Source organism: Bubalus kerabau, chromosome 19 (genome assembly GCF_029407905.1).
Source record: "Bubalus kerabau isolate K-KA32 ecotype Philippines breed swamp buffalo chromosome 19, PCC_UOA_SB_1v2, whole genome shotgun sequence".
Classification (NCBI taxonomy): Eukaryota; Metazoa; Chordata; class Mammalia; order Artiodactyla; family Bovidae; genus Bubalus; species Bubalus kerabau.
In genome coordinates, this window is record NC_073642.1 from 43,623,782 (window position 1) to 43,637,935 (window position 14,154).

The 14,154-nt window shown below is 36.3% G+C and overlaps 1 protein-coding gene across 4 annotated transcripts in view; it reads left to right on the plus strand.

The window, feature by feature from the left end:
- AKAP6 (A-kinase anchoring protein 6) overlaps nucleotides 1-14,154 on the plus strand; it is a 657,364-nt gene that overhangs the window by 507,263 nt on the left and 135,947 nt on the right. For all 4 annotated transcript variants that reach the window (XM_055555598.1, XM_055555599.1, XM_055555600.1 and 1 more), the window contains 2 exons: nucleotides 5,276-5,422; nucleotides 8,509-8,733. In XM_055555598.1, the coding sequence (XP_055411573.1) occupies nucleotides 5,276-5,422; nucleotides 8,509-8,733 (372 nt within the window). The remainder of the gene's footprint in view (nucleotides 1-5,275; nucleotides 5,423-8,508; nucleotides 8,734-14,154) is intronic.

Genomic DNA, 14,154 nt, shown 5'->3' on the forward strand with positions numbered 1-14,154 from the left:
GTATGATTACAGTAGTTGTTAAACTTAGTAAACCTTTTTTGTGGAAGACTTTTTTCTCTCCTCCTTAGGGAAGGGACAAGAGAGACAGACTTGGTATTCTTATGCAGTATTTTACTTAAAATCGGTACTAAAAAGTTTTCAGTTATGGTGGTTTTATTTTTGTTCTCTAACAGGGAATTTTGCTCTTGACTATTTATTAGAAAAAGCTTAGGTATTTGTTATGTAAAAGGAATGATTGGAGAAATAAGTTGCCAGGTTTCCTACTTAAGTTTTCTGAGTGATATAATTGGAATTAAATTATTAATGGGAGATACTTTAAAAAAGATTGTTTTATGATCTTCTATTAGGGAATTTGCAATTCATTTTAATATTTGTACTTTGATTTATATTAAAGATAATGCAATCTATGTCCAATTAACAATACATGGCCAATGTAATGTGATTTCCAGATCATGCAAATGGAATAAGCTAGAAGAGGGGGGAAAACTCAATTCTTAACCTCAGATGTAATTTGCTGTGCGAGTTCTGGCAATTTTAAATGACATTGCACTTTTTAATTTTTCCAAAGGCTCAGCAGCAGATTTATCCCAATCAAGAAAGCCTATTATTAATTTACAAGGACAATTGTAGGAGTCTTTATAATTTCTCTGTGCAATTATTCGCCATAAATTGCTAATGGTAAAATACAAGGAGTTTGCAAGAAATAAAGACCATTATTTGTCTTGGGCTTGAACTCTCTTCTTCAGTTTTGAACATCTTTGCTAAGTGCTGGTGATAGTGGCTCCATGTGAAACATCACATGCGTCCTGAGATGCTGGATGCTGGTGTTCCGAAAAAGGGGGCAGCGCAAGCATTGCTGCAGAGGGGACACTGGCCTTTAGCAGATTCCTGCACTCGGCCTGTACAGCTGAGCTGTGGACCCTGGACTTTCATATAAAAAGACTCTTTGTTCACCACTGAATGGCATTAGGCATGGACTTGCTGAGGGGCCACCATGAAGCCTCGGATGAGGAGGGCAAACACTAGCCCGAAAACACAATATGGGAGTCATAGATGGACACATCCCTGCACTTTTGTGCAAAAAACATATTTTCATAAACAATTTTGCCTGTGGTTTGGTGTTTTGGTGTGTTCCTAGCATAAGCTTTCTTGTTGATAGACTATAGTATATTTTCTTTTCTCAGTGTATTTTCTTTGTCTGTCATGTCTTTATGGAAAAGGCATATATGCTGGATATACAGGTATTTACGGTATTACTTTGCACTGGGAAAGATAGTCATACTGTTATTCTAATAACTAGATCATTTTATCCTTGCTTTTACTCTTCCTCATATAAAATCACATGAAGCCTAGTTAAAATACAGTATAAGATGTAAATACGCAAACCCTGGAGACAGAATCTGACAGCCCTATTCTAATAATCAAGAAAATTCTTTGGTTTAATTCTTGTGTTTCTCATAGCCAAAACTTCACTCTCCGCTCAGCAATGTCTGGTCTCTTTTCAGCATAACCAACAGAAGCACCATACAAAAGTCTTACAATGGATGTCTTAATCTCTCTGTGTGCTTTTAGAGCATTATTTTGAATTCCATCATGCTGCCTTTTTTCTTTCCTCTTCTGAAGTTTTATTACAACAGCAGAATTCCCAGGGAGCTTTGAGGGCAAGGTTCACATAATACAGCCCTGAAGTTTTGCTTAGGTGGAATCCATCCCCCAGTCCTGGCCATCTTTTGATGATCTTTCTATTTCAAAAAGATTCACTGGGTAGAGTCTTGTAGCATTAGCTGTATGTAGTTTATTTTTTATTTTTTTATTTACTAGACAGTGAGCATCGACATCCCTTTCATGATGCTTTCTTTCTCTGACCTCACAGTGACAAGGCATCTTGTTCTTTAACATTGAGGGAGGCAGAAAAATGCTTGAGTTGCTCAATGTGTGCCTTCTATACCAGTTTCAAAATGGCTTATTCTTCTGGTTTCCATGGTGACAATTAACACTGTTTCAAGGCATTGTTCCAGTCTCCATTTGGGCAGAATTTTCGGTGTGATTTTTAACAAAAAAAAAAAAAGGGGGGGAAAAAAAAAGGTTTTAGGAGGGAAAAAAAGCCTTTAGCATAACTGTCAAAAAAGTTGTCTCAATCAAGTCTTCATGCATTTCTAATTATATTTACTTCAGAAATCCTGTTTTGGCTAACTTCATTTTATAATTCAATTTTAGTATTTGTGCTTTTAAAAAGTAAGCATTGAATAAGAATTTTCCAAAAACTTCTTTAATTCTTAGTTTTTAAAATAAGCTAGTGTTTGTGGTTATATTTAACTGCTTTGAAGTTTTCTTTATATATCTCTATACACACACAAGAGTGGCATTTAGGATAGGAGTGGCCTGTGTCTTTAATTTAGGTCATTCACAGATCTATTAGGAGGCTTCATTAGTCAAAATTGAATTGGCCAAGCAAATACACTTAATAATGTAAATATGCCCTTTCAATAGGGTATATTTTATTTTTGACTAGACAGAGAGGCCCACAGCAGGTGCTGTGGGGAAATTAAATACTGGATGCTTATTTACCTTAGCACTCAAGAAAAGCCATCTGACTTTAACTTTGTTAATCTCATTTCTGACTATTGGAAGAGTAGTCTGTATCATAACGTCCCTAGACCACAGGACACAATGGCGTAGCCTCTGCTCACTTACTGCTGTGGACGGAATGAATATGAAGATTAAATTATTTTCTCACCACAGACTAAAGTAGTCCTACTTGATAGAATGACCAAGAACTAGATAGAGCTGGCAGTTGATTGTCCCTGTCTAATGCTTCTGAGAAAGTTGAAGAGAGAAAAGCAAAAACATACTCACATCAACAAAAATATAACCCTCTGGCATGATGACATATACAGCTTGAGGCCTTAAATTGTATCAGATTCAACCTTCAGCGTGCTTCAAGAATTAAAATAAACATTTTCACCTTAAATTATGTGACATTCGGTTACCTCTCATGCACATACCAATACTTAACCTAACAATTAGCTGGATTCTCTTAGCGTTTATAGTTTGAAGGCATTGTCCATCAATCCTCTCTCTCATCAATCTGTTTATACAGTAGGTTACGTGGTGACAAAGAGAGCGTACATGAAGACAAAGTTTTGTTTTTTTTTTAATGTAGTAACTTTTTATAATAGCTGTTGCAGTGACTACCAGTGCTCGATTTCACAGAGAAAATTAATTTATTATATCTAAAAGTACATTAATTGCTTTTTATATATTTCTTATTACAAGACTGTGTTTTTTTGTGGGACACATCTAAGCTGTTGCCTTTCATGACTGATCTGCTGTGTAGTTGGCTGTTCAAAGTTGGGGTAAAGAGAGAGGGTGAGCATGTTACAAGTGAAAGTGATAACTGGTCGAGGCCTCTCCTGGGTAGCACAGGTGGAGAATTCCTTCTGTCAATTAATGCACATGGCATAAGTGAAAGATTTGAATAGGATTCTTCTGCTTGCTTGAAATTCTCGTTCCTCCAGTATGATGTCAAAGAAGTCTTACCAAATTAATTATGTAAACCTTTGTCAGCAATATCACCTTTAGTTGGGAATCTGATTGCATAAAGCAGATTGCCCTTTCCTCCCGTCATTGCTCTGATAAACAGTTAGGTTTCCAGAACACTTGTTGAGTGTTGAGTCCAGAGGACTCGAGCAGACAGTGTGTTTTATAACTGTTGGAGTAATGTGGTCATGGTAATTGCCTGCCATTAGAAAATGAATTCAGAACTCCCATGTTTCACAGGCCAAATTCTGAAAGAACTCTAAAGCAACCCTTGATTCTTTTCATTATACATATTCATGTAATTTTGGATACTCTGACTCCCTGATCAACATTCATTAATACTATCAAATGCTTTAAATCACCTCATTTAAAACATTTTGTTCTGTGATCCACAAATGACTAACATTTGGAGAAGTTTACATAATACAAATGATGTGCATGTTTAGTGTAAATGAAAGATTAAAATATGAAGCTAAAAGTAATCAAACATATGCAGGAAAATGCTGAGGGCCTATTAACTAAAACAAGGATTTTATACCTTCTTTTCCTTTAAGCTGCTTCTAATTGTATTTTAGTTGGGGATCTTATGAGATATCATGTTCTCAGGTGAATAAAGTCACCCAAGTGCTTGGGGATGTTTTGAACCTGCTGATTTCCTACCTTGCCCAGACAAAAGCTTTTCTTATTAGATCTGATAAGGTGCTCATTTGAGCTCAGTTAGGACAATGGACCTTGGTAACCTAACTTTCGTGCCTTGAAGAAAGAAGTTTAGGGATTGTCAGTACACATTTGGCAATGTCCCAAAGTGGTAACATAGGTTTAATACTTTAACCAGAACCTAGTTTTTTTTTTCTGTTCAGCAGTGTTTTTATGTGCACATTTAAAAAATACATCCACAGTCATTTATAGTTGTCCATAATATAGGACTTTCTAACTATGAAGATAGAGTTATTTGAAGAGAATCACCATAGTAACTGTCACATTAAATAGCACTTACATTATCGCTTGCAAAACATCTTTTAGGAGACACTCACTTGACAGTTTGTTAGAAAACCATGTATATCAGGGGATGAGAGTTATGTAATTGATTGTGATGTTTGGGGACATTTTATAGTAATCAATAAGGAAGCATAGATTTGGAACCATTCTTAAAGAGGTGTTTTTTTCCTCTCTCTATATATACCTCTTCTCCAAGCCTAGACAAGAATTTTTAAGTGAAAAAGAAATGAAAAAAAAATATTAGCTAAGAATTCAGAGGACTTATAGGATAAGGAAGAAATTACACAATTTTTAGAGATCAATTTATTTGTACCACTCTGAGACTGGTCCCTTAGAGGGCAGAAAAGAGCAATGGGCAATACTCCAGAGCAAATATTGACCAAGACTAATTGTAATATTAAATCCCCCTAGACCAGGTATTTTCATTTGGAATATTTCAAGATCAAGATCAAATATGTATACAAACTTTAGAAAGACATAAAGCTTATTCAACTAAATAGAATACCTTGGATGTTTGTGTGTGTGAAATATATATATATATATATATATATATATATATATATATAACCATTTTCAGCATTTTTCTCAACGACTCAAGGTTCTTAGTTTAGCCTCACCATAAATTTTATTGGAAACAAAAACTTTTAACACCCATGAGCCTCACTAACTCTGTGCTCAAAGATTTTCTAAGAACACCTCTTTCCCTAATGAAATCTTTTTTTTCTTCCCATTTTAGCGATACAGTGTGGAAATGTCCATCAGGGACCTGAAAAAGACGGAGCTGCTTAGTAAGGTTGAAGCTTTGAAGAAAGGTGGCGTTTTACTACCAAATGATCTCCTTGAAAAAGTGGATTCAATTAATGAAAAATGGGAACTGCTTGGGGTATTTGCATTTTTATTACTGTTTGTAGGTTATGTGTACATTTTTTTGTGTAGTGAAGTACTCTATCTGTCTGATTTCTAATTTGAGGCACAAATATCTCTCTCTTTCAATTCACTACCTACATTTCAAACAAGCTATTCATGCTATTATGGGGGAAAAACACTGCTTTTCCTCCTCTGTTGATTTTTTTTTTTTACTCTGAGCTTGTCTCCTTTCAGATTTTTAATAATTTTGGTTCTTTAATACATAAAAAAAGTAAGTAAAATATGCCATGTATTATGGGTAGGCACCAAGTCAACTATAATACAGTATATCTGATATACACTGACTGTCATGCTTGAATGAATGTTAATAGAATTTATTCCAAAGGTACATGTTAGAGACATCCACTGTTTAACTATTTACTGTGCCCTTCAGATGAAAAGTGGAGTTGTCCCTACAGCTTTCAAGTCACACTAAAGCCACCAAAACAAAGATGCAAATTTGACCCAAATCTGAATTGCAGAATTAAACTGGCCTCTGTTTTGTGCCTCAATTTCCAGCTCACTTTTAACAAAGGCCAAAAAAAAAAAGTTTCATGTAATTCATTTCACGCCATGATGGGCTGGGTCTCAGCCAAGCACTGAGATGCAAGAATCTGGCAAAAAGGCAATATAGAGATTCTGTTACCCAGAGACCAGGATGGCACTGTGCAGGGGACAGTTTTGTCCTTTTGTTGGAAGACAGCTGAGAGAGAGAGGTTAGACTCGATTTTTTCATCAACTTCTCTCTTAAATTGCCTTCACTTCAAATCAAGGGTAAGCTAAATTCGTCAATTACTTAAATGATTAATTCTAACAGCTAAGTATGGGTGGTGTCAGTTATGGAGCATGATTTTGCATGCCTTCCCTTTCCTGACTCTTTTTTTTAATTTTTAAAGGAATAATACTCCAAAAATATTTTGAATAAAAAGCTCTCCATGTACCTTGATGACTTGGAGGAATGTCATGTTCAGTTTATGCCATGCTTAATCTAGGTGCTTAAAAAACTGCAAGTAGAAATCCTTGCTCTCTCATCTAAATTCACCACACTCTGCACTTGTACAAAGTAACTTAAAACATTAAAAGTTTTTATTCTGACCTATTGTTACATTACTTTTCAATTATTATTAATGGCTTTCATTTTATTACATGGTGATTTAGATCTGAACCTACTAAATTCTATAGAATTCATTGATCCCATTCAGGAGAAATGTTGTTAGTGTCTGACATTTTAAAGACTGTTTACTAAATGATGAGAGCAGCAACTTTATTTGCTCAGTAGATAAAGTGATGGTTTGTCTGTGCTATATTTTCACATATCTGTTTCTAACTTGATAAATAATTAATAATAATCTTTTTGGAAAATTGTTTGAAGTATGTCATATATATAGCTCCCTAAACAAAAACTTTAAACCAAGATAATATTTTAAAAAGAACCAGAATGTTTCGCTATCCTTTATGAGCCAAATACCTTTAAAATGGTTGCCATTTTGACAGAAATATCGTTTGAATGCAATATGCTGAGTGTTTTTATGATTTCTGGGGAGAGAAGGGTGGAAGGAAAATTTTAACAAAACCTGTGCCACACTACCACCACCAGGCATACAGCTTTAATTGGCATGATTACATTTTAATTGGCATGAAAAAAAATTTAAAGACAAGGATTTTAACTTCTAACAATGGTAAAATAGAGGGATATGGTTTTTAATATTACTTTCATCTAAGGTGAACAGTGTGGAATGGAAATACATTAGAATGAAATGTCAGTGGTGCGTACAGTTTAATCTGTGAAATTTTGTCCCCTGTGCTGCATATTACTCTGTCTCAATTGCATATTAAACAACCCTATCAAGGCAGGCATTGGCATCTGCTGTGCTGACACAAATTGTGAATTAAATGAAATTGATGTCCTCTGTCGTATATTTATGAAGACGGACCATTCTCTGAAGTATTCTGTTTATGAAGAATTTATGATTGCAAACTGTTCCAGAACAAAAAAGTGGCAATAAATTCTTTTTTGTGACCCTACCCTCCAAGGGCATTGATTTCACCTCCTGCTGCTACTTTTGTTACAGCATAAAAACAATAGCTAAATCTGGATTCCACTGAGGGTCTTCAAATTATCAATATTTGCACCATGAAAATACAAGGGTGTTGCCAGGAAAGGCTATTTTTCTGTTACGATCTCCTAAAGATACTATTTACAGAACACTACACAGCAGATGAATGTTGGTTGACTTCATTTTATTTGTATTTTAAAGCTGATATTTGTAGGTTTAATTCATCCTTATAGATTAACTCTTTCTGATGCTCCAAACAGAGTGTTTTTTACCAAAAAAAAAAAAAAAAAAAAAAAAAAAAGAGGCAAAAAAGCCTTCTCTGACTATACTCCATGCCATAGTGGTTCATCTAAGCAGAGTTCTAGCATAGTGGATTGGGACTCATTTTAACACTTATTTTAGAAATTCTAGCATCCACAAATGTGAAGCGGGAAGAATTGAAAGGTTGAATGATTTCCAGGGCAGGTAAAATCCACAACTAGCACCAAGGAGGTTGCCCCTTCTTCACAGCCCTGAATCAGAAGGTTTGGGGAATTGTACTTCCCAAAACAACAAAAAAAGAAATTTCATTCTCTTTTGTGCAATCTTCTCTTGGCCTCTTTAACATATGGATTAAACTCAAACTTCTATCTCCTGAAATTTTTAGGCAGAGAATTTTTACTGTAAACTCCTGTCATGAGAATTCAAATGAATTTTTATCAGTGACCATGGTGAACTTTTGGGTCAGAGCTCCTTTCTGTTAGAGGAAATTATCACTGAATGAGGTCTTCTTAAGCCTCTAGTGGTAATCAGAACAACACCCATGGCTTGAGAATCAAGTTCTTAATGGAACAATGAGCTCATCAGAACTGAATCTCAGTCGTGACATGGCGGGTGCAGCAGACACCTTCCAGGTGGGCTCTTGTCACCAGCCAAACTGTGATATGTATTTGGTACCTATGCTAATCAGTGTTTTTTTTTTTTTTTTTTTTCTGTTGGTGTTTTTGTTTTTAATCTGCTGCATTAGAAAACCCTAGGAGAGAAGGTCCAGGACACAATGGCGGGCCACAGTGGGTCGAGTACACGTGACCTGCTCTCTCCTGAAAGCGGAAGCCTGGTAAGGCAGCTGGAGGTCAGGATCAAAGAACTGAAAGGGTGGCTGAGAGATACAGAGCTTTTCATCTTCAATTCCTGTCTGAGACAAGAAAAGGAAGGAACAATGAATGCTGAGAAACAACTGCAATACTTTAAGGTAATAAAAAAACAATCAAAGTTGATAAAAAGCTTTCTTTATGGTAGGGATGAAATATTTATCAAGTACATAAAGTATTATACCCATGTATCTATGTATCACTGTGCACTTAAATGTTTCCTTGAATTTATAGACACCCTCCACATTTCTTATATGCCAGCGTCTGTGTGTTTATAAAGATGAACATTAAGCATATCAAATACACATTGTGTAGGAGAAATCTCTGCTGCTTGTGGGTTTTGTGCAGTGCCTATTGAAGGAGGGCTTTGATAAATTAAAAGCAGACCAGCAGACACTCAAGACTACCAAGGACTTTGAAAGGCAGACCTACATGTTCTATAAATAATGTGGCTAAAAATACTTCTAGAAATTGATATAATAAAAGCACGTGATTTAATTGAAGAGTATTAATGCTAACAAAAGGAAATATAATTTTTACATATGAAAGAATTAGCTACTTACGGAAGGAAGAAATAAAATAAAAGAGGTTCCTACATTAGAGGCATTTTCCTCCATAGAAAAACATCAACCTTAGCAACACAGCCGTGTGCGTGTTTGTTGTATGTCCACAAAGAAGTGTTCCCCTTGTTTGTTCCTCTGCTTTACACAATATCTATTCAAAAGCAGCTTAAAATTCAAATGCTGGCTCTTACCGGCCACACTAGCCTGTACTACTTGAACCGTCCCGCAAATTCAGTGATTATTTGGGCTCTGGCCGGTGTCAGCCTAAGGCTTTTGGGTTGCAAACCTGAATTTGCTGGCTTGAGAGGTTTGAAAGAGGAGAAAGGGGGAAATCAAGAAGGAAAGAACTTCTTGAGACCAAGCAAGTGGTTCTTCTCAAAGCCTTCTAGGACCAGGTTTTCTTCATCTCATACCTTCTGCCCTACCCTCTTCGAGCAGTCTACATATCAAAGAATGTAGTCACATGTAGCTCACCTTCTCTTGCCAGACAGGCAGGCTCCCCTTTCTCACCTGCATAACCCAAGAGGAGGCCCCCGTCCAGGGTAAGGGCACTGTATTTCTCAGTAAACCATCTGTATCACACACCTACACATTGCTTTTTACTTGAATTCCTTGTCTGCCATTGAGTTGAAGTTAAAAGTCTCTTGCCAAGGCAAATGGGTTTCACTCTCTACCACCTAATATCTGAAAGATTTGTTATTTGACCTCTGCTTGTTTAACTCTAACCCCCCATTTCAGGGAGATGGAGTCTTCAGATATTTCCCTCTGTGTTATTTGAACTTTACAGGTACCTTGCAAAGCTTCCTGGTCACCAATAGGCTAGATGTTGTGTAACGTATTTTCTTTCTGTTATGCCTGTATTGTAGCTTTAGTGAACTGGTTAGTGGCCCCAGTTAGTTTTATGACCTTGGTCATATTTCTTGTATAATCCCTGGTGCCTCAGTTTCTTCATCTATGAAATGGTATGCTGGTAATATGTATCTCACACAGTTATGAGTTCATATGTGTAAATCATTCTTTCTACTTTTTGTAATGATGCATCCATAAAGGATGAAATTTCTTAGTATTATGAGACCAAAGATGTTACATAATAATTGGAAACAGTAACAGGAAGTTTGTTATTACAATTATTTATATAACTGCCTACCTACCCACTTGGCTCATACATAGGTAACTGAAAGCCAGTTTTTTCCACATCCACTATTATCATAAATGGAAGCATAAGCAGTTCTGCATTGATTCACTGATGCTGCCAAATGACGTTAGCTTTATGCTTTAGGTTTATACAGTGTCATCAATGTCATTTTCAGCTAGGTCCTAGTAACAAATTTAAAATAGATTAAGAGAGACAGAGATATGTCTCTCGGCTTCCAAATCATTAAACAGTTTCTAGGAGTTCCAGTCATTCGCTAACTAATACTTTCTGGCCACTAGGGAATATTCACTACACCTAATTCATTATTTACCATGTGTACTTTAGTGCCTGAAAATCATCATAGAAGTTTTCTTTTAGAAGTACCAATAGCACCCCACTCCAGTACTCTTGCCTGGAAAATCCCATGGACAGAGGAGTCTGGTAGGCTGCAGTCCATGGGGTCGCTAAGAGTCGGACACGACTGAGCGACTTCCCTTTCACTTTTCACTTTCATGCATTGGAGAAGGAAATGGCAACCCATTCCAGTGTTCTTGCCTGGAGAATCCCAGGGACGAGCGAGCCTGGTGGGCTGCTGTGTATGGGGTCACATAGAGTCGGACACGACTGAAGTGACTTAGCAGTAGCAGCAGAGATACTTTTTGCTGTTTTATTTTTTTCTTCAAAGATGATTTTTCTTTACAGCATTTTTATGTTTTCAGTATCACTATTCATTAAACTACTTTTATGCCCCCACTTTCACTTATTTGGCTATTTTTAAAAAAATAGTTATTATTACATTAGAGTTAATAATAATATAGTTATTAATAATAACTAAATAATAAATGAGAATAACAACACTTTACCATCTGAGCCACCAGGGAAGCCCAAACTAATAATACAGTTATTATTATTTTAAAAATAATAAATAATATTTCCTACTCCAAACAACAGATAGGATCTTGATGGTAATATATAGCTCATCTTGTGTTTTCCCCAGCCCTGTTCCATCCCCTGCTACCCTTACCTAAGATAGCATGATCCTGAATCCCACATTCTCTATTTACTTGCTTTCCTCTGGTAGGAAGGAATATTTTTAATTTTAGTTGCTTTTAACTTCATTAAAAGGTAATCATGCTGTATGTTATCTTTTAGGATTTCTCTTTCACTTAACATTATAATGCCAAGATTCATTCATCTCATGGAGTGTGGCTGTAATTCACTCACTTTGACAATGTGTGATATTCCATTGTATGTCCACGTATTTCACGTAATGCTACTAGCAACATATGAGGTTGGTATTAGGATCCCGACTTTGCAAATGTGGAAACAGGCACATGGAGGTTAAGTTTTGTGTGTCTAAGGCCACACTTGGTAGAATTTGGTTTTCAATCCAGAACTGTCTGACTCTTCTAGAGCCCATTCTTTGAACTTCTATGCAAAATTGGTATTTATCGGTATTTACTAAATGCCTTCCCATGCCAGGTGACTCAAAGGGAAGAGCAAGACTGAACTAAACATGATTGTTTCTTGGTGGTAGTTTTATTAGTCACAGTCTTCAGCAATTTGGCCAGAATAGCAAATGGCTGTAGCTATTAATGATCTAGAGAGGTGAAAATATTTGTGTTTTTGTTTTACATATTTGTATAATATCAGTGTCAATTTCTTTGCCATGTATCACTTTTATTTATTTATTTTTTAAAGTTTATTTTTTAACTTTACAATATTGTATTGGTTTTGCCATATATCAAAATGAATCCGCCACAGGTATACATGTGTTCCCCATCCTGAGCCCGCCTCCCTCCTCCCTCCCCATACCATCCCTCTGGGTTGTCCCAGTGCACCAGCCCCAAGCATCCAGTATCGTACATCAAACCTGGACTGGAGACTCGTTTCATATATGATATTACACATGTTTCAATGCCATTCTCCCAAAGCATCCCACCCTCTCCCTCTCCCACAGAGTCCTAAAGACTGTTCTATACATCAGTGTCTCTTTTGCTGTCTCGTATACAGGGTTATTGTTACCATCTTTCTGAATTCCATATGTATGCTGTAGTATACTGTATTGGTGTTTTTCTTTCTGGCTTATCATGTATCACTTTTAAAACTGAAGCTTTTAAAACTTTTTGAGATTATGGAGTCCTGATGATTTTCTTTTATTTATGACCTGGAACTCTAGTCTCTTCTAAAGTTTTGACCTTGAGGAATTTGGTCAGATAAGCTAAGTGCATCTAACATGATAGCACTTTAAAAAAAAATAAAGCATTATGCATATTTGTTGTAATAAATGTGTTTCCTAGCCACAATTATAAATATTTCTGAGCTGTTTGCTCTTTAGAGCTTAGTGTATAATTAGTTAAGTGTTATGTATATTACCACATTCATTGGAAGAATGAAACCAAATGTTCGTAATATAATAATATTGTAATATAATGTTTATAACCTGTCAAAGTCATAATTGGTAATAGGCATATGCAGAATAAGAACTTTTTACTTACCCCAAATCCAAAAAAAGCAGATAACCTCTGCCTTCCTAAGTGATAAAACCACTTAGATAAGAGAGTTATTAAAGAACCTTTGTATGTCAAAAACTCTTTGCCACGTTCCACCTCTTCTTGTGGGTTCCCAAATGTCTTCTGCTGTCATTGGTCACACAGAAGACAGGCTTTATCCACAGGGTTTAGCTTTATGATTCTCCGTTCTCTAAAGTCTCAGGCTTTTAACAGAATGAATTTCTTTATGTGACACCCAGAGTAATGATAGATAGGCCACAGTGCACTGCCCAGGAGAACAGGCAAGGAGGGTGCTGCATATAAAAATGAAAATCTGTCGCTTTGTAGACACAACCGTTTCCTTCTCAGAGCTTGGTCTGGGATGAGAGAAAGGATCAGGGTCTTACGTTTTCAGAAAAAGAAAAAAAAACAATTGTGGAATTTATTCTTTTCCTTTAAGGCAGTAATGTGATAAATGTGGGATTAGACGTGAGGCAAAATTCTACCTAAGAAAGAGTCAGAGCCCTGGATGGGAGAGACAGGAAGGTGTGAGCCCAGGGACAGAAAGGCAAAAACGGTTCAGGAATGAACACACTGTGACAACAAAATGCAGAGAGCACATCAGAGATTTAATGAGGCCAGCTGGCAAAGGGCCCCTTAGAGCTGCGTGTGTGCAGCTTCAATGCCATTGGCTGAAAAACATTGCTTTTTAACAGTGACCCTTCAGAGAGAGAGAAAAAAAAATAATTCCTTAATCATATGTTCCTTGTACCCCATAACGAAATTCATTATTCTAAAGACTCAAATTGGGAGAAATTATCCATTACCAGTTAAAGGAGGCTGCAGCACTGGACTGGGTCCAGAACCAGCCTAGGAAGGATAAGTTTAGACCAGCCAAGAGGCTCTGTCACTGACATGAATGAGTGGAATAGATATGGTAACCTTCTCAATGACCGATGTCCCAAATTTGGTTACTAATTTAAATTTGACCAAGCACTTTATGCATGTTATTATATTTAAACCTTACCCTAACAATATAAGTTGAAAATTGTGATCACCTTCTTATGTGTGTTTTTATTTATTTTTATGAGTGAAGAACTTGAAATACAGAAAGTTAATGTGAATTCAGACAGTAACCAGCAGTGAAGACAGAGAAAAAGCCATGGGCTTTAGGTTCAAATTTTAGTATTCTCCCGTTCTGTCATTTGCTGACCCTTAAATACACTGAAACCTTGTTTTACCATAAATTAAAGGTTAGCAAACCTTTTCTGTCAAAAAGCAGATAATACAGTCTCTGTCGCAGTTCAACTCTGCTGTGCTGTGCTAAGTCAG